The sequence below is a fragment of the Lepidochelys olivacea genome (assembly GCF_965140295.1).
Source record: "Lepidochelys olivacea isolate rLepOli2 genome assembly, chromosome: 2".
In the NCBI taxonomy this organism is placed as follows: Eukaryota; Metazoa; Chordata; order Testudines; family Cheloniidae; genus Lepidochelys; species Lepidochelys olivacea.
Window position 1 is genome coordinate 139,151,924 of NC_140412.1, and position 20,302 is coordinate 139,172,225.

At 41.9% G+C, this 20,302-nt stretch overlaps 1 protein-coding gene across 1 annotated transcript in view; it reads left to right on the forward strand.

The window, feature by feature from the left end:
- The window catches only part of DNAH5 (dynein axonemal heavy chain 5), a gene marked incomplete at its 5' end in the record, with an annotated part of 254,247 nt that overhangs the window by 194,586 nt on the left and 39,359 nt on the right, over nt 1-20,302 (forward strand). Inside the window, 6 exons of the mRNA XM_084621096.1 lie at nt 218-355; nt 2,298-2,433; nt 6,278-6,594; nt 9,325-9,480; nt 9,941-10,123; nt 18,410-18,653. Coding sequence (XP_084477222.1) covers nt 218-355; nt 2,298-2,433; nt 6,278-6,594; nt 9,325-9,480; nt 9,941-10,123; nt 18,410-18,653 — 1,174 coding nt within the window. The remainder of the gene's footprint in view (nt 1-217; nt 356-2,297; nt 2,434-6,277; nt 6,595-9,324; nt 9,481-9,940; nt 10,124-18,409; nt 18,654-20,302) is intronic.

The window sequence follows — 20,302 nt, forward strand, 5'->3', positions numbered from 1 at the left end:
CTACGAAGTGATTTACCACAGAATTGCAGCTGAGAATTGTAGCAGAATTCAGTCTGTCAGACAATTGAATTGAAAGGATTCTGAGTAATAGCTCAATTATACAGATCAGTTTAGATTTTAAATATAATGCTGTGAAGCTTTAATTGAGATGTGCTTTATACCAAATGCTTTGAAACATTTTGCGTATGAATTTGCTTTGCATATGTATATTTTGTAGGCTAATTTGGCAGTCCAGGAGAATCGCCTTGCCACTGCCATGCTAGATCTGCAGAAAGCCCAAGCAGAGTTGGATGACAAGCAAGCTGAATTAGATTTTGTACAGGCAGAGTATGAAAAAGCCATGAGGGAAAAACAGGTGCAGTATTCTTTACATTACGATACACTTTGACTGTTTTAGTCATTGATACTATTTATGGAACCACAAAATACAGTACATCGCCTCAAACTCACTATTGTCCTTTGGAATGGAGAATTTAGGGAACAAAATTTGAATTTTTTGAGGAGATCTTTTTGTCGTTGTTGTTGTTGCGTTCTCATATACTTGCCTGGCCTACTTTTCTGCCTCATTAAAACCCACTGTGTATGTAGCACAAAGCTTCATGCATTGAACGCTGCATTTGCTACATGAATATGTGAATATTTCTGTGCGCAGACATTTGAAATTGTGGACTTTAAGCTCCCGGGCTGGCACATGTCACCCACCTTTCACCAGCACTAACATACATGTGTATAATAAAAAAATTGAAACAAAATTTAAAGGCTCCCATGAAGGGGAACAACCAGAATTTTCCTAATGAGGGGGCCAGAGGGTGCTGGCTTGGATCCTTAGGGTCAAGCACATGATACGGGGGAGGGGGAAGTACATATGTGAGTCTCCCTGGGGTTGTCAGATCTGCCTGAAATGTTCATTCAGAGATGCATTTTGTGACAGTGTCTCAGGGGCAGTAGCTGGGTCCCTTTTGGTCCCCCCCATGCCATGCACAATGACATATAGGAGGTATCCCTATCCCCAGGGGCACAGATGGAAGCTCCCCGCACTGTACAGTGGTATGGGATCTTCCCCTTCTAGGAACCATCTTTTCAAGTCCTCCTCAGCCCTGGACTCCTCCCACCTGTATCAGCCCTGGGGTTCCCATGATGGATCTGTGGTCTGTATTGCTCCAGCTGCTCTGCGCTGCAGATTTGGCCGCCCTCACAGCTGCAGAGAAAGCTCAACTAGCCAGCTTTGACTCAGTTGGGGCAGCCACAGGAGGGACCCAGAGTGCATGATCCTGCACACAGCACCTGTGCCATAGAGTTGCCCACTAGGGGAAGGGACCAGGAGCCACTGGGGTGAGTGTGTGTTCTCTGTGGCCCCCTGTGGGATGTGTGTGGGGGTCTGAGCCTTAGCAGGGTTAATGCATAGTGATGGAGCATTTCAGTTTTACGTGCTATATGCTATGCACTATGACTAAGGCCGTGTTTTAGTCACGGGTGTTTTTAGTAGTCATGGACAGGTCACAAAAATTAATGGCCTGTGACCTGTCCATGACTTTTACTATATACCCCTAATTAAAACTTGGGCCGGGAGGCCACGGGTGCTCTGGGGGGGTGGTCTGGGAGTGCCGCGGGTTCTGGGTGAGGTGGCCCAGCCCCTCCACTGGTGCTGGGGGAGAGGTAGGTGGTGGCCCGCGGCCCAGAACCCCCACTGGTGTGAGCGGGTGGGGGAAGGTTGGTGGGGCTTGCAGGCTCACTACCTGGCTCCACGTGTCCCTGCAGCTCCTAGGGGGAGGGGCTGTCGGGGGGGACTCTGTGCACTGCTCCCGCCACAAGTGCCAGCTCCGCAGCTCCCATTGGCCGGGAACCACAGCCAATGGGAGCTTTGGGGGCCGGGCCTGCAGGCAAAGGCAATGTGTGGAGCCCCCTAGACCCTCTGCCCACGAGCTGCAGGGACATGCTGGTGGGAGCCAGGGGACCCCCCCTCAGGTAAACGCTACCCCACATCCAAACCCCTTGCCCCAGCCCTGAGCCCTCTCCCACACACCCAAACTGCTGTTGCTGGCCCAGGGGGCTGCCCAGCCAGGCAGCCCCCGAGCCAGTACCGGCCGCTGCAGAAGTCACACAGGTCATAGAAAGTCAAGGAATCCATGACTTCTGTGACCTCCGTGACAGAAACGCAGCCTTAACTGTGACACTTGGTATATGGTAATGCAGTAAATATTAAAGTACTATTTGTGAGTCATTATGCCATTAAGGGTTTAATTAAGATCAGGTTTTTCCTTCCACTTCCAATCAGTGTTTTTTTGTGTGGTCTATAGACCTTGCTTGAAGATGCAGAACGCTGCAGACATAAGATGCAAACAGCCTCCAGTCTTATAAGTGGTCTAGCAGGTGAAAAAGAGAGATGGACTGAACAGAGTAAAGAGTTTGCAGCACAAACCAAGAGGCTTGTGGGTAGGAATAATTTTTCATTATACAGACTTACTGTGAACTCGTCCTGTGACTATGAACTGGAGTGAAACTAAGGTCACCTGGGTTCTATTCCTGCCCTTCAAGTGGCTTCTTTGGGTGATTCTTTAGCTCTAAAATGATGAGAAAGACTAATTCTCTTTGTAAAGCACTTTTTGTCATCTTTGGGTGTGAAACACTACATAAAAGTAAGATGCACATAGTAAGGTACAAAGTAGTTTGTATAGCATATAAAACTAGTGATAACTCATGATACTTTCATGCTCGTATAGTAATGTTAGGGAGTATAATCTGTGGGCTGCAGCCAGGGTGACATGTTAGTGGTTACTATTACAGAAGCAGCATAGTTTGTATAGCTAAAGATGTTAAGATTTGTGTCTGAAATAGAGATTAATTGTTCTGTATGAATAATACAGTGTATCCTCCCCACACTTAGAGCACTTATTCTTCAAGGATAGAATAACTTTTTGGACAATTTTCCAGTGAATACTTTCAGTTGTAAGTGTATTTACAGTAAGTAACCTTTTTCAGATCCTGCTAATAAATTCATGGTTTTTGAGATAAAAATAGATTTTTCTACACTGTAAAAATTATAAGGAATAAACTACTTTGAAAGTTGACCATGTTGCTTCTATATGTTTACGCTATTGCTCATCAGTTTCTCTCTACACAGTGATAATCATTTAAAAAAATCATCCACTAATACTGTTGTCATAATTTGTCCGAATCTAAACTTTTGATTTAAAAAGAGTTGTTAGCCTTCTAGTCTTGTTTGCAAACTAACAGGATAGTGTTGGAGGATATTTGTGTTGGTTAGTGGAGTGTCCTGATGGTGGGGGACTAGTACTTGGGGACTGGTACTGTACTGTGCGAAGGCTGAACTCACTTTTTTTATTTCCGTGATTTCTATAGTTTGCACTGCTGAGTGGAAATAACTTCAACTACTTAACAATTAACTATTTTGTTGTTCTTGTCAGGCATTTGGACTGGATTTTGGTCTTCAGTGTCTGTCAAAGCTCTGAATCTACGTTACAAACCACCTTTAAAAATACCAGTTTCACAGGTTTTAAATTTTTCTTCTGATAACATGTAGCGTCCATGGCCACGCAGAATGTAACAGTGGCCATGATGTGCGCCAGGGCCACTGGGAAATTAATGGGAATGAGCTCAAGTTCTTATGCTCCAAAAACCCAAGCCCCTGCCTCTTGAGCTGGAAAAAAAATTAATTTATCTACTAGCTGTATAAAAATGTGGGTTGAACAGTTCAGATTCTGTCCAATAGAGAGCACAGATCTTAATGATTACATTAGCATGCCATGTAGACAACTGCTGTGGAATTAGAAAAATCATGGATACAGCTGAACATGTTACTTTTGTTGCATCAAATCATGGGTGCCTAGAATATATCAAAACATAAGGGTATTCCCTGCTTTCACTCCCATTACTGAAGGAGACACTGGAGCTACTGGCTAAGCAGCAGTTCTGCTGAAAAGGACCTCGGGATTACAGTGGACAAAAAGCTGGATATGAGTCAGCAGTGTGCCCTTGTTGCCAAGAAGGCCAAGGGCATATTGAGCTGTATTAGTAGAATTGCCAGCAGATCGAGGGAAGTGTTTATTCCCCTCTATTCGGCACTGGTGAGGCCACACCTGGAGTATTGCATCCAGTTTTGATCCCCCCACTACAGAAGGGATGTGGACAAATTGGAGAGAGTCTAGCGGAGGGCAACGAAAATGATTAGGGGTTTGGGTCACATGACTTATGAGGAGAGGCTGAGGGAACTGGGATTATTTAGTCTGCAGAAGAGAAGAGTGAGGGGGGATTTGATAGCAGCCTTCAATTACCTGAAGGGGGGTTCCAAAGAGGATGGAGTTCGGCTGTTCTCAGTGGTGGCAAATGACAAAACAAGAAGCAATGGTCTCAAGTTGCTGTGGGGGAGGTTGGATATTAGGAAACACTATTTCACTAGGAGGGGGGTGAAGCACTGGAATGAGTTACCTAGGGAAGTGGTGGAATCTCCATTCTTAGAGGTTTTTAAGGCCTGACTTGACAAAGCCTTGGCTGGGATAATTTAGTTTGTGTTGATCCTGCTTTGAGAAGGGGATTGGATTAGATGACCTCCTGAGGTCTCTTCCAACCCTAATATTCTATGATTCTATGTTTACACTGTTACAGCTCTGGCATGTGGGATATGGGTAGCTACATGCCAAAGTGTAAAGCCAGCTGCATCCACACTGTGGCGTGTAGCTGTATTCATCAGTGTAAGGCTCTGGCAGCAGGGAGGCAGTGAGATGAACACTGCTAAAAATAGCGGTTAGATGGGAGAGACACTACTTGGGCATGCAGAGAGCCCATGTAATATATTATGCCATAAGTTCTGGCATGTCTTTGTTTACCTAAGCAGTGCCTCACCATCTGTGCTATTATTTATACCTGTGGTAGGGTGTGTGTGCAATATGTGCACTCTACATGTTGCAGTGAGTGAGTGTGCAGTTTAGATGTACCCGGGGATATGGTATTTTCTGCACACACTCCCTGTTTTCTCAGACTAGGTTGGGCTCTCAGCACCGAGTAAGGAGGTGACTGGGGGAAAAACTCTGCTCTTCCATCCTCCTGCCAACAATAGGCACTGTGCTGTTCCTGCCTCCTGCCTGGAATGGCTATTTCTCCTGCACTCCTGCTTTTCAATGTTTCACTGCAGAGCAGGGAGAGGGAAAAAAACCCAAAGCTGAAGGAGACCATCAGCACCAGACCTTCCCCCACCCTGAGGCTTAAGATTAATGATTAAGCAAAGCAAGACAAGAGGGTGACCTCCCTGCACCTTTAAGTGTGGGGAGTATTTGGCTGGCTGGCTGGCTGAATGAAGGGAACAGTGCTTTATGGCTGGGGGGAGAGGAGAACTGTTGCGAAAGGAGACAGTGTGGTGGCTGACTCACCCCCTAGGAATGCAGGGTTTAAAAGGGGCAGCCCTGTACCGAAAGCTCTGTTTTACACAGAGCAGTGTTGGAGGCAGCTAAACTAATTGCTGGCGCCTCCTTGTGGCAGCTGTCCAGTGCCAGTACTCCATAGGGAAGGTATACAGTGACCAGATAAATGGCTTGGAAAAGGACTTAAAAAGAGGTATTCAATAAAGGAATGAACGGGGAGCCGTTAGGGACTCCTATGATTGGTATGGCAGGGAGCCAACCCCCCATTCCTATAGCCCACTTTAACCCTCCTATGAGGGGAGTGGATGGTAAGATCCCGGGAATGGATTTGCTGGAGAGACCTGGATGGAAAAATAGGGGGGAGCTCATGGAAGCCCCCCTGGTATGGTAAGATCCCAGGAATAAATTTGCTGGAGGCTCTTGGATCGAAAAAGAGGGGGAACTGGTAAAAGCCCCCCAGGTAATTATGGAATAAACGTGGGGTTATCTGCACTGTACACTTTTATCTGCCGGTTAGTCCCAGACATCTAATAATAAAGTTGCGGCCTAATTAAAACACATGTCAAATGTCCTTCTTTCGGTATAGTCAGACAACAGATCCTTGCTGGTATGATACACTGGGAACTTTCAGAACATCTTGGAAAGACTAAATTTTTTAAATGGTCCCAAAGTCTCAATAAAATCATGAGGTCAAAATTAGGAAAAAAAACCCAACATTTTCAGTGATATTTTGCACACAGCATAGTCAAGCAAATAAATCTACTCTTACACTATAAATTCTACTGTAGCTCCCATTGGAAGCTTTGCCTGTCTCTCTTGTTTGTTTCCTGGAAGCACATGTATTACTCTAATAGAGCTGCCACAGTGTTTCAGTATCTCGTGTTTTGTTTTGTTTTTTTCAGGCGATGTATTGCTGGCTACAGCTTTTCTATCGTATTCTGGTCCTTTTAACCAAGAGTTCCGCAATCTGTTGTTAAATGATTGGCAAAAGGAAATGAAAACCCGGAAAATCCCATTTGGCAACAACCTAAACCTCACAGAGATGTTGATTGATGCTCCGACCATCAGTGAGTGGAACCTCCAAGGATTGCCAAATGATGACCTATCCATACAGAATGGAATTATTGCCACGAAAGCAGCTCGTTATCCTTTGTTAATTGATCCACAGACTCAGGGAAAAATTTGGATTAAAAATAAGGAAACCAAGAATGAACTTCAGGTAACTTGAATGAAGATATTTTCATAACCTCTAGTAGCTCTTACTTAGCTGCCAAAATGCTTGGCTAATCAGGGGGTTCAGGTTGTAGCTAGCAATTATAATGTTTATCTACTACCTCTGTTGCATGCAGTCAGTGTACACTCTAGGTAGATTTAGCATTGAGCACTAGAGCAAATTCTCTCCTTTGTTGCCTTGTAACCAGGCAAATCTGTTGGTTTCAGTGGGCTTGCTCGAAGCATAGTCCAATGAAGAATGTGGCTGGTAGTGTGCAGATGGAAGACCTGATAAATTCCACAAGGAAAATGTTGGATGCCATAAACCCTAGGAAAATGAAAATGTGTATGCCGTAGTTTGTCTTCTTATAGACTCATAGACCAGAAGGGACCATCATGATCATCTAGTCTGACTGTCTGCACATTGCAGCCACAGAACCTTGCCGGCCCACCCACTCCTGTAATAGACCCCTAACTTCTGGCTGAGTTAATGAAGTCCTCAAATTATGATTTAAAGACTTAGAGAATCCACTCTTTACACTAATTTAAACCAGCAAGTGACCCATGCTCTATGCTGCAGAGGAAGGTGAAAAACCCTCAGAGTCTCTACCAATCGGATTTAGGGGAAAATTTGTTCCCAATCCCAAATATGGCAGTCAGACCCTGAGCATGTGGGCAAGACCCACCAGCAAGACACATGGGAACGAATTCTCTCTAGTAACTCAGAGCCCTGTCCATCTATTGTCCCATCACTGGCCCTTGGAGATATTTTCTGCTAGCAGTTGCAGATTGGCTACATTCCATTGTAGGGAGTCTCTTCAGACCATCCCCATCCATAAATTTATCAAGCTCAATCTTGAGGCCAATTAGGTTTTTTGTCCCCACTGCTCCCCTTGGAAAGCTGTTCCAGAACTTCACTCCTCTGATGGTTAGAAACCTTCATCTAATTTCAAGGCTAAATTCATTAATGGCCAGTTTATATCCATTAGTTCTTATGTCAATATTGGCACTTAACTTAAATAACTCCTCCCTCACGCTGGTATTTATCCCTTTGATATATTTATAGAGAGCAATCGTGTCTCCCCTCAGCCTTCTTTTGATTAGGCTAAACAAGCCAAGGTCTTTGAGTCTCTCCTCTCGTAAGGTAGGCTTTCCATTCCTTGGATCATCCTAGTAGCCCTTCTCTGCATCTGTTCCAGTTTGAATTCATCCTCCTGTGAGCTGGCCGTGCGCTCACTCCTCCTCCCCAAGAGCCTCCTGCATGCCACAGCTGAACAGGAGGTGCGGGGAGTGAAGGGGAGGCACTGATTGGTGGGGCTGCCAGTGGGCAGGAGGCACTGGGAGCGGGGGGCGGGGGGTGGGGTGCTGATGGGGGGCTGCTGACGTATTACTGTGGCTCTTTGGAAATGAGTGTTGGTAAATTCTGTCTCCTTCTCAGGCTCAGGTTGGCCACCCCGATCTATCCCTTTCTTAATTATTTCCAGCATTCTGTTTGCTTTTTTGATTGCCACTGTACATTGAGTGGATGTTTTCAGAGGACTATCCACAGTGACTCCAAGACCTCTTTCTTGAGTGGTAACAGTTAATTTAGACTCCATCATTTTATGTGTATAGTTGGGTTTATGGTTAATGATGTAGGTTTGTGGATATTTAGAAGGAGCGCCTCCCAAGCATGAGCCTTGTACTTATCTGTAACTGGTACCTGAAAGTTCTGCATCTCTTATATATTGGTAACAATTGTATAACTAATGATATTAATGAAGTATTAGTGGATTTGAATTAGGCAAGAGCAAACAAACTAGACTGTGATGATTTATCATCTTATTGGTCTTGTATTGTTGGGGTGAGAAAAGCAGCTGAGTTTTAAGCTTAAAAAGCAAAGCTGATGCATGATTTGCACTATGCAAAACATTTTACACAGGAAAAAGTTAAATTTAGGTTGGGTTCACCACCGCTGTATCCCACTTTTACTCTAGTGGAATTAAACCAGTTCAAAACTGGAGTACCAAGATGATGAATCATGTTTGTGAACTTTTAGACCAAGTTTATGAATTGGTACATTATGAAATGTACATGACAGAGGGGCATTGCTGGTACATGGTGGCATATATCACATAGGTAGATGTGCAGGTGAACGAGCCTCTTATAGTGTGGCTGATGTGATTAGGTCCTATGATCGTGTCCCTTGAATAGATATGTGGACAGTGTTGGCAACGAGCCAACAACACCATTAAATTAGGGTTGAATAAAGAGTGGGAGTGGATGAGTCGTTACACAAACTAAAAACAATTTCCCCATGCTAATTTCCCCCTATTGTTACTCACACCTTCTTGTCAACTTTTGAAATGGGCCATCCTGATTATCACTACAAAAGTTTTTTTTCTCCTGCTGATAAGAGCCCACCTTAATCGATTACTCTCATTAGCGTTGGTATGGCAACCTCCATTTTTTCATGTTCTCTGTGTGTATATATATCTATATCTGTATATCTTCCTACTGTATTTTCCACTGCATGCATATGAAGAAGTGGGCTTTAGCCCATGAAAGCTTATGCTCAAATAAATTTGTTCGTCTCTAAGGTGCCACAAGTACTTCTCGTTCTTTTTGCTGATACAGACTAACACGGCTACCACTTTGAAACCTATAACCATAGTAAACATACCAAAAACATTTTGTTTTACCAGTGCTCTCATAACAGAGTGTGGCGTAATATACTGGCTATATGTCATATTTCTAGATCACGTCTCTGAATCACAAGTATTTCAGAAACCACTTAGAGGACAGCCTTTCTCTTGGAAGGCCACTACTGGTTGAAGATGTTGGGGAAGAGCTTGATCCAGCATTGGATAATGTTTTGGAGAAAAACTTCATCAAAACTGGTTCTTCCTATAAGGTAAAAGAAGAAAATATAACTGTAAGGGAGTGCATTCAAATATTAAAATAATGCTAATTCTCTACAGCTATGATAGCCTTATGTTTGGATTTGTGGATAACCAAGATATTTAAACCTTGCATTTTCTTCTTCTGTTAGTCTTAAATGGGATTATAAGCATTAGAATCCTATTTAAAACCCCATTGTGCTGTCTTGTAAATTAATTATTGCATGTATAATTGTGCAGAAATTACAGAATCAGACAAGTTTCTGAACGAGTAGCTTGAGGCACTGCATGGATATTTTCTTTGCACAATTTTTTAATATAGAATTGGCTTTTTAGTTAGATCTTTCCAAAATGCAGTAGCAGAAAAATTTAACTTGTACATTCTGAACTATGTTGTAAGAATGTGACCCTTACTATCAGTGCTTTTCAGTTCATCTGTCTGTTTCATAATATCTCATTGTGTTTTGCAATAAGGTAAAAGTTGGTGATAAAGAAGTGGATGTCATGAATGGCTTCAGAATTTACATCACCACCAAGCTCCCAAATCCGGCATATACCCCTGAAATTAGTGCTCGCACATCCATTATTGACTTTACTGTGACTATGAAAGGTCTAGAAGATCAACTCCTAGGGAGAGTCATTCTCACAGAGAAACAGGTAGGAGGAAAATAATTCCACTGTATTTCTATTCGGTTTAGAATGTACAGACATGTGTGCGTGTGTTGAGGGCAAGTTTCACTTGAGTTAAATTGATTATTCCGTTCTCTCATAATACAGGGTTACTGCTTTTCAGTTCTCTATGAACAACCTTGGGTACAGCCATGTTCAGAGAGCTCTTAAAAATAAGCACAATCATACAACAAAGTTGGTATGATCCTGCAAAAGCTTTCTTGACTTTTTTTGCTTGGTCTTCCCTTTACCCACTGATAGAGGTCTTCTAGTCTGTCTTTCTCAAACATGCACATTTTCTATCGTTTTTGTGTGAGTGCAAAATATACTACTTTGGATTCCAACATATGGTAAATAAAGTTTTCCATTCAAAATATGGTCTTTTAAGGTCAGAGAATCCCTTTAAATCAGTAGCAGTAATTAAAGGACAATGTTTTGCTTTGCTGGTTTGAAGTTCTGACTGCCATCACTTCCCACAGAGATTTAGGTTTTCCTCTGTCATTCCACCACAACCATAGGTTTTTCATAATATGTCCTGGTCTGTAGCCCTGGTGAGATCTTCCATGGTGTACGGTTCCTCCAGGAGCCAGTAGACCAACAATGTTCCATGGTTTGTTTCACCGCAGTCACATGAATCTGGGTCACTGGAATAGCCGCACATCCACATATGGACTTTTGTCCTGTCAACTTTTGTTTGGAAGCAATTTAAAAATAGATCTCTAACCACTGGCTGAGTTACTGAAGCCCTCAAATTATGATTTAAAGACTTTAAGTTAAAGAGAATTGACCATTTACTCTAATTTAAACCCTGTAAGTGATCCATGCCCCAAACTGCAGAGGAAGAGGAACCCCTCGCACCAGGGTCTCTGCCAATCTCACCCAGAGGAAAATTCCTTCCTGACCCCAAATATGGTGATCGGTTAGACCCAAGCATGTGGGCAAGACCCACCAGGCAGATACCTTGGAAAGAATTATCTGTGGTAACTCAGAGACTTCCCCATCTAATGCCCCTTATCTGGCAGTTTTTCTGTTTTCCTTGTGAAAGCTCTCCTGCTATCTGGTGGACTGATTTTAGCAAGAATATAAAAGCTGTTCATATTTGTTGGTTTTAGACATCCTGTAATGTAGCAGCAGCTGTCATTTAATATAGGGTTCAGCTTCTTTGTGTGAGCTGATCTTTTCCACACAGGACATGCATATTCAACCATCGAATAAACAAGTGTAAGTGTGGTGGCTCTTAATGTTGCTGGGTTGGTTCCCCATTTTGAATTTGAAAGCTTCCGGAGTATGTCATTCTGGGTGTTAACTTTGCCTTATGTCTTCTCCATGTGTGCCTTGAAGGAGAGAATGCGGTCTAGCGCTACTCAAAGATAGACAGGGATTCCAGCAGTGGGCAAATGGTACCCCATTACAGATGAAGTTGTCTATTGATCTCATGATACCAAAGATGGAACAGGCCTCATTTGCATTTTGGCTTGGTTGGTATGCAATTGGTTCTTGGTGTAATAGACTGAAAGTGCAGACAGTATTGTTGTTAGCATAGTTTTGATCTGGGCATAGATCATCAGCATAGATGAAACTTCTTGTGCCAACATGAATCAGTTGATCATTCATGCAGATGAGGCGTATTGGCAAGAGTATGCTCCCTTCTGGAAGGCCATTTTTCTATTACCATCATCAGGTCCCCTTCTTGTATTGTTCAACATAAAGATGTTGGTTCTCTAATAGAGATCTTATAAATCATAGAAGGTGGTGATCTTTCATCCTTGTTGTCATAAATATACAGGGAAGGGTAAACCCCTTTAAAATCCCTCCTGGCCAGAGGAAAAATCCTCTCACCTGTAAAGGGTTAAGAAGCTAAAGGTAACCTCGCTGGCACCTGACCAAAATGACCAATGAGGAGACAAGATACTTTCAAAAGCTGGGAGGAGGGAGAGAAACAAAGGGTCTGCGTCTGTTGGTATGCTGCTTTTGCCGGGGATAGCCCAGGAATGGAGTCTTAGAACTTTTAGTAAGTAATCTAGCTAGGTATGTGTTAGATTATGATTTCTTTAAATGGCTGAGAAAAGAACTGTGCTGAATAGAATGACTATTTCTGTCTGTGTGTCTTTTTTGTAGCTTAAGGTTTTGCGTAGAGGGATTCTCTATGTTTTGAATCTAATTACCCTGTAAGGTATCTACCATCCTGATTTTACAGAGATGATTCCTTTACTTCTATTAAAAGTCTTCTTGTAAGAAAACTGAATGCTTTTTCATTGTTCTCAGATCCAAGGGTTTGGGTCTGTGGTCACCTATGCAAATTGGTGAGGATTTTTACCAAACCTTTCCCAGGAAGTGGGGTGCAAGGGTTGGGAGGATTTTGGGGGGAAAGACGTGTCCAAACTACGTTTCCCAGTAAACCCAGTTCAAGTTCGGTGGTGGCAGTGGAGATCCAGGGGCAAAGGATAAAATTAATTTGTACCTTCAGGAAGTTTTAACCTAAGCTGGTGAAAGTAAGCTTAGGAGGTTTTCATGCAGGTCCCCACATCTGTACCCTAGAGTTCAGAGTGGGGGAGGAACCTTGACACTTGTGGATAGGGGGATAGTGGTAGATGTGGTATATCTTGACTTTAGTAAGGCTTTTGACACTGTCTTGCATGATCTTCTCATAAACAAACTAAGGAAATAGAACCTAGATCGAGCTACTATAAGGCGGGTGCATAACTGGTTGGAAAATCGTTCCTAGAGTAGTTATCAGTGGTTCACAGTCATGCTGGAAGGACATAATGAGTGGGGTCCCACAGGGATTGGTTCTGGTCTGGTTCTGTTCAATATCTTCATCAATGTTTTAGATAATGGCATAGACAGTACACTTATAAAGTTTGCAGATGATACCAAGCTGGGAGGGGTTGCAAGTGCTTTGGAGGATAGGATTAAAATTCAAAATGATCTGGACAAACTGGAGAAATGGTCTGAAGTAAATAGGATGAAATTCAATAAGGACAAATGCAAAGTACTCCACTTAGGAAGGAACAATCAGTTGCGCATGTACAAAATGGGAAATGACTGCCTAGGAAGGAGTACTGCGGAAGGGATCTGGGGGTCATAGTGGATCACAAGCTAAATATGAGTCAACAGTGTAATGCTGTTGCCAAAAAAATTAAACATAATTCTGGGATGTATTAGCAGGAGTATTGTAAGCAAGACACGAGAAGTAATTCTTCCGCTCTGCTCTGGGCTGATTAGGCCTCAGCTGGAGTATTGTGTCCAGTTCTGGGTGCCACATTTCAGGAAAGATGGGGACAAATTGGAGAAAGTCCTGAGAAGAGCAACAAAAATGATTAAGGGTTTAGAAAACATGACCTATGAGGGAATATTGAAAAAAAATTGGGTTTGTTTAGTCTGGAGAAGAGAAGACTGAGAGGGGACATGATAACAGTTTTCAAGTACATAAAAGGTTGTTACAAGGAGGAGGGAGAAAAATTGTTGTTCTTAACCTCTGAGGCTAGGACAAGAGGCAATGGGCTTAAATTGCAGCAAGGGCGGTTTAGGTTGGACATTAGGAAAAAGTTTCAACTGTCAGAGTGGTTAAGCACTGGAATAAATTGCCTAGGGATGTGGTGGAATCTCCATCATTGGATAAACACCTGTCAGAAATGGTCTAGATAATACTTAGTCCTGCCTTGAGTGCAGGGGACTGGACTAGATGACCTCTTGAGGTCCCTTCCAGTTCTATGATTCTATTACCTTTTGAATGACACTAACAACTCCAATGACCTTCAGAAACAGTTGGTCAGTTGTGCTGACGGCTACATCAGTCTGCAGGCACAGACATATTATTTGGTTATATTGTAGTGGTAGGTGTTCAGCAGGATTTGCAGATTCAGAGAGTCTGACCGGGGCTACAATGTGAGTGCTCCTTCTACGGCCAGTACGGAGATTTATGTACTTCAGCATCTTGTAAGATCAGGCTTCAGTGTTCAGATACTGGAACCTTTTACAGTCGTACCCTATTTTTTTAAAAATAGTCTATTTAGAAAGTAGTTTATTTTGTTGTCAGGTCTGGAGTTCTCATTCCCTGCTGCCAATTCTTGGCCAAAGAAGGGATTTGGAGGTCCTTGTGTTGATTGTATGTGGGAGCTGACCAGCAGATCCTTGGCTATGATTGTCTTGGGTAAGGGAATGGTGGTCTCACTTTGCCTCCCACTGCAGAAGTTCAGCATGAGGGCATTCACTGCTGAGTCAAAGTTGCTAGGAGAACTGCCTCTACAAGCTAGGTTATAGCCTGCACGAATACAGACCAGGGTGCTGCCTGCTGTATGGAGTATGGCAGGAATGGATGAGGGACTCTGTGACACGCTGAGAGTGTGACACTTTGTATAGAAATGCAGGGATCTCTTTAGTCAACCTAGGCTTGGAAGTGCGAACCCTTCAGTAAGATTCTTGGGTACTGAACTGGTGAGCTATGTTGCAAAGTGGTTGCAACTGACTCCAACTGGGATGTAAAGGAGGTCTTTGAGAGAAATCATAAGAACAGTCAAGCTAAGGGAGGAAGCATTCTCGCTCTCTAATATTTTTGTCTGTTAACCTTCAAACAAAGCTTCAGGAAGGAGGCAAATTAGGACACAAACTCTGCGTGTGCATGCTCAGTTAAAGATGTGCTAGGAACTTGACCCTTCAAAGCCTTCTAACCCTTGAGCTTTCCTATCCTGCCTAGGCAGCTGTGTTTTGTTTTGCACTTTACCTTTTCTCCAGTGGCAGTGGCTGCATGTTCCTGCTTTCAACATTTTACTTGCATGAGCTTAAGTTAACGTGTATAAATTTAGAGATGGGTTGTGGCCTCTTGGGAAAACTTCACAGCACATCACAGAACAATCTTTCTCTTTTTCTGATGGAGAAGTTGGTATAAAATAAGCCAAACTCACTACTTTAAGCCAAGCGTACTTTCTAAGACTTCAAAGCTGCAGTAGGTTCAAGTATATCAATCCTCCCTGCCTAAAGCCAGTCCAACCCTAAGGTTTGGGGCTTACAATGGGTTATGTTTTTCATGAATGTATCATAATGTTTTCTGGTTCATGACATAAAGTTGTCTGTTTAAATGTAAGATCAAGTTTCTATTTCTATAGTATGTTCTCAAAAAAACCAACAACCCCTCAACAGAGCCATAGAATAATATCTAACAAAGGCGAAATTACTAGTCAAAGGGCAAGTGTGGAGAGATATTCTTCAGCAACAATAATTTCTATGGCCATCTTTTTATATTCTCATCCCTATCTCCTGTTTTATTATTTATTTTATTTTATTATTTATCATTTTATTTATCATGCAAGGACACACAAATTTGAACTGTGAAGCATTTACATTTTTAAAGGGCCAAATGCAATACAATTCTTTACTTAGTTTATATTTCCAAATCACTTAGGGCCTAAATCTTGTAAGATACTTAGCATGCTCATGTCTGATTAAGCCAGTGGGATCTGACGGTGTTCAGCATCAGTGGGATCGTTGGGAGTGCCTTCAAGAGTTGAGCCTACACTGCTAGATTTGAAACACTAGTTATTACACTTGAGTTTACTGGAGTTACCTGTGAAACAAATATCCAAGTAGAGTCAATTAAAATGTAAAGTTAGCATGTTTCTGCACCATTTACATCTTGGATGAAAATTAGCCAAATGAAAAACAATTCATCCATTTGTTTCAGAAATGAACTTTTTATTTTGGAACAAATATGTTCCCTGTTTTGATGCTCAACAGATTGCCTGCTACTTAGGGTCCAAAGACATTTCATAACTGCTGCTTTAGTGTGAATTACATTTTGTATTTTCAGATTGCACTTGTTCTCAGCAGTTTTTCTAAGGAAACCATAGTTGTTCTTAAGGCTTTAACTCCTTAAATCAGACTCGCAACACATTTAAATTTAGTTGGGATCAATTTGATTTCTCAGCAGTATTAACTATTACATTTAACAGACCATTACCATCCTTAAAATGTTCTATCTTTTTAACTACACCTTCTTCATCAGACCTGAATAATTCATGCAATGCTTCATAGATTTCTACCTGCTCTCCTCCTGTCACATTTGGCATTGAATGACTTAAGTGAAAGGAATTTCAGCTTCTTTACCTCTTGTCCAGCAAGCCCTCTCCTGAAAATGGTCCTGTGCTTTGGTTGCCTCCCCTTGATGAGGTGATGTTTGTATTATTCTGCAACCACAACCCTAACACTTTCTGCTATGCCCGATGTTTGGAAAGAAGGACTGGCTGCAATTTTCTAGTTAATCATAGTATGGGTAGAAGGGAGAAACCTAAAACAGACAAGAAATTATTCTAATTCCTCCTGGCTGAAACAATACAGGAATGAATATACAGGAAAATACAGGAATATACCCAAATGTATATTTGACCTTGGGGTTCTAATTATTACCCTGATTATATGCTAGCAGTTAAGTGGTATAAGTTTCCTTGTAAGCCTAAGTGAATGTAAAGAAAGCTGGATAACGTAACTTAAGTATCACATTTTGTATTGTTTCTAATAATTTTTCTGCAAGTTGATATTTCTTTGAAGTGGGTAAATGAGTTTGGGGAAAAAACTGCTTAAAATGGTTTCATATGTATCTTGGGAACAGATGGAAGCAGACAAAGATAACAACGGAGCATCTTCTGCTTCAGCTGCCACATCTCAAAGAAGTAATGCTAATTGAAAATCCTCCTGTTTTAGAAAGGGGAAATTTTACATGATGAAAGGGAGAGAATGATGGGACTGGTTAGCAGCTGCCTGCATTATGCCCATTTCTATTATGTGAGCTTTTCCACCTACCTTTGCCAATGCACGGCAGGCCTCATTTACAATGCCCCGTACTATTCCACTCCCAGGCTTTCACTGCGAAGAGACTACAGACTCTGCTTGATTGGCAGCTACATCATTTCCTATGTAGGTTGTTACTGATGGGTGTAGGGACACAACCTTTTCTATTTCACCTGTGGCATAGAGGCTCTTGAACTCAAATCTGCAGAAGTGAAGGGCAATTTGCATTAAACTACTTTAGCATAGAGACTGCTTCCAAAGTTTCAAGCAAAAGCATTTTCGTCACCCAGCGAAGAAAATGTATCACTAAACAGTCATCTCCCAAATTAATGCACTCCAGTATATCTGAGCATTATATGAAGGTAATATACAGATATGTCTAGTAAAGCTGGAGTACCTTAATATCAATAAGTAAGATGCAAGGAATGCTAAAATAATTAGAATTTTCCTTTATGCTTGGGAATAAATTTGGCTTCCAAACAATAGCTCAGTATTACCTCTGGTACTGTAGAATCTCTTGCCAGCCTCTCTGCGGCCACAAGTTTGTTAGGGAGGAATCAGTCTGGGTATGAGAGGTCTTTGTATCAAGGTGGCCCAAAAGTTGCAGAAAGGTTCATTAGATCTGGGAATGTGGTTCTTCCAGATTATGGGATTACACACACTTAGTGAAGTATATGTCAAAGTACCTTCCTGAATCATAGCTTTATTGAAGACTGTCCTGGTTTTTGTCACTTTTGTCTGGAAAGTCTCTTACTTGAAACAAACCGAGAGCAAAACTCTCTTTGCAAACTTTTAATTCTAACCAGGTGCCACCTCTTACCCAATTAAGTAGTTTCAGTGCTTAGATATTTCTGGGTGGGATGCCAACAAGCAGCATGAACCCACTTGGATTAGTGCCTGAGGAATTATGGGATTCTAGTATTTGTGGATGTGTTGCAGCTTGTGCCTATACAAATAGATCTAAGTTAGAACACAACAGGCTAGATTGAGATGTCTATTGGAGAAATGTTGATTACGGGTAAGATATTTTCTATTATCCTCTGTTATCCACTGATTTTGTTCTTGGCCACATCCTACAGCGGTGATATGTATATACAATTCATTGTCTTGCGGTAGCTAGTTTTACCATTGGGCCCTACTATTAAAAGAATGTCGATAGAGTTTGTAAGTGGATTTAACTTGAATATTCTTGGGATGTGACTAACTGAAGTCTTTCTGGTTATAGAATGGTGAATCTCATGCATATTTCTATTAACAGTATAAACTTGTTTAAAGTGCTAGGTAACACACTTTTTAAAAAAAAACAGGGGGAAGATATTGGGACAAATTTGTTCTCAGGGAGACTAAATATAAATCTGAAGTAATTCCAGTCAAGCTACTCCAGATTTAAACTCGTTTCAGTGAGAGCACTCTGTATCATTGGTAGTTAGAACAATAATTTACTCTTGGTAAACATGGGCTGATCTCGAGAATTGCTTTTCACTGTAACAGGAGCTAGAAAAAGAGAGAACTGATCTCATGGAAGATGTGACTGCCAACAAGAGAAGGATGAAAGAGCTAGAGGATAACCTGCTCTATCGACTGACAAGCACACAGGGGTCTCTGGTGGAGGATGAGAGTCTGATCACTGTATTGAGTAACACCAAGAAGACTGCTGAGGAAGTGACACAAAAACTGCAGATTTCTGCTGAGACTGAAATACAGATCAACTCAGCCCGTGAGGAGTACAGACCCGGTGAGCTGGAATCCCTGATAATGAAAGACAAATGTGACAAGCAAGTGAGAAAAGAGCAATGCTAGAGTGGGAGAAATGAGGATGAGAGCATGAAGAAAAAAGGGATTATACAAATAACAGGGGAACTGTGTTTCCCTGTAAATGAAATGGATAAGACAAATAGCATATTGATCTGTTGTGGAAAAATATATCAATTTATGCTGTGTTAATCACATGCTGAACTCTTACCAATTCCCAATGAAAAATCAGTTATAAGGCTAACTTCTGTGCCTATATACACTGTGGGTGCAGATCCAAAAAGTGACCTGGGAAGAGACAGCCCAGTTTTATACTACCTTCCAACCCACAAAATTTTGGCATTTTGTAGGCTGCCAACCTGATTAGTGTTGAGGAAAGAGCATATACTTGTCTGTAGCATCCTAACATCCCTTAGTCTTAATGTGTTGAGCTTTTATTTGGGCACTACTGTAGTATTGTAAATGCTTCATTCATTCTTGATACTTTGCTCCTAAATTAGCTCAATAGTTAAAAATGGAACGTGATTACACATTATCCTTATGTAGAAGACTGCAGTAACAAGGGGACACAGATACATTGTGGTGTTTTTAACAGAATGCATTAATTTATTATAAATCTTAGCAATTTTAGAATTTGATCACTGAAGTCAAGAGACCTCCTCTGGAACAATGGCAAGGTCCTTACATATTTTATACATTTTGTATTCTGTGCTTTACTTTTGGATTAGTTATTTCTGGAATGAAAAGTTCCAGGTAGTGTTCAGTTGGGACTTCTCTGCATTTTGAGAGATTCGTGAAATGGTATTTGTTACATAGTGTAAGAACATGCAGGGTTAGAACCTGGGACTATAGGGGTGTGGCTGATGCCTCCGTATCACCACTGGAGGTTTAGGCTGGGCATCCGTGGGAGGACCCTGTAAAGCTAGATTAGACAGGAAGTACCACCCAGCAGGGCCTGTGGGGCAGTCACTCACACACCAGTGGCTGGCCAGTATATAAACCAGGAAGCCATAAAGGGAATCTGATGAGGAACAACACAGACTGCCTGCCTGCTTCTGCTCCAGACCCCACTTGCACTAGAATAGACCCTAGACGTGGCTTCAGACCCTGGTTTCTCCTCGACTTTGCTATTCGATTGCTGTCTGTAACCTGGTGCCCATTCCTGATCTCCTGGTAACCTGACTCCTGTTCCGACCGCTAGCTTAGCCTGCTCACGTCCTGGTCATGACAAATAGCAATACTCCTTCAGAATGTTGGAAAGCCCTGGCTGCTGAATGCCTGGTTAGAGTAAAATGAGTTACAATGTAGTTGGCCTGGTTCTCTTATGGCTGGTATGATAGGATATCTAAGATGTGCATTTGGAAACTCAGTTGGCGCTTAAGCACAACCAACAAGATTTTGTACATTTAAGTGCTGATCTGAGTATCCGAATGCAGCATTTAGGTACCCTCTGAGTGTACTCATATGGGGAAACTGGGTGTTGCATCAGATGTACTAGTTATAGAAAACACGCTTTTAATTATTTACTGACCTGTAAATGAGACTAGAATTAACACTAGACCACGTATGAATGGTTAATGATATAGCAACTACAAGTTTGTTAGTTGTCATCATTAACATTGTTATACTTGA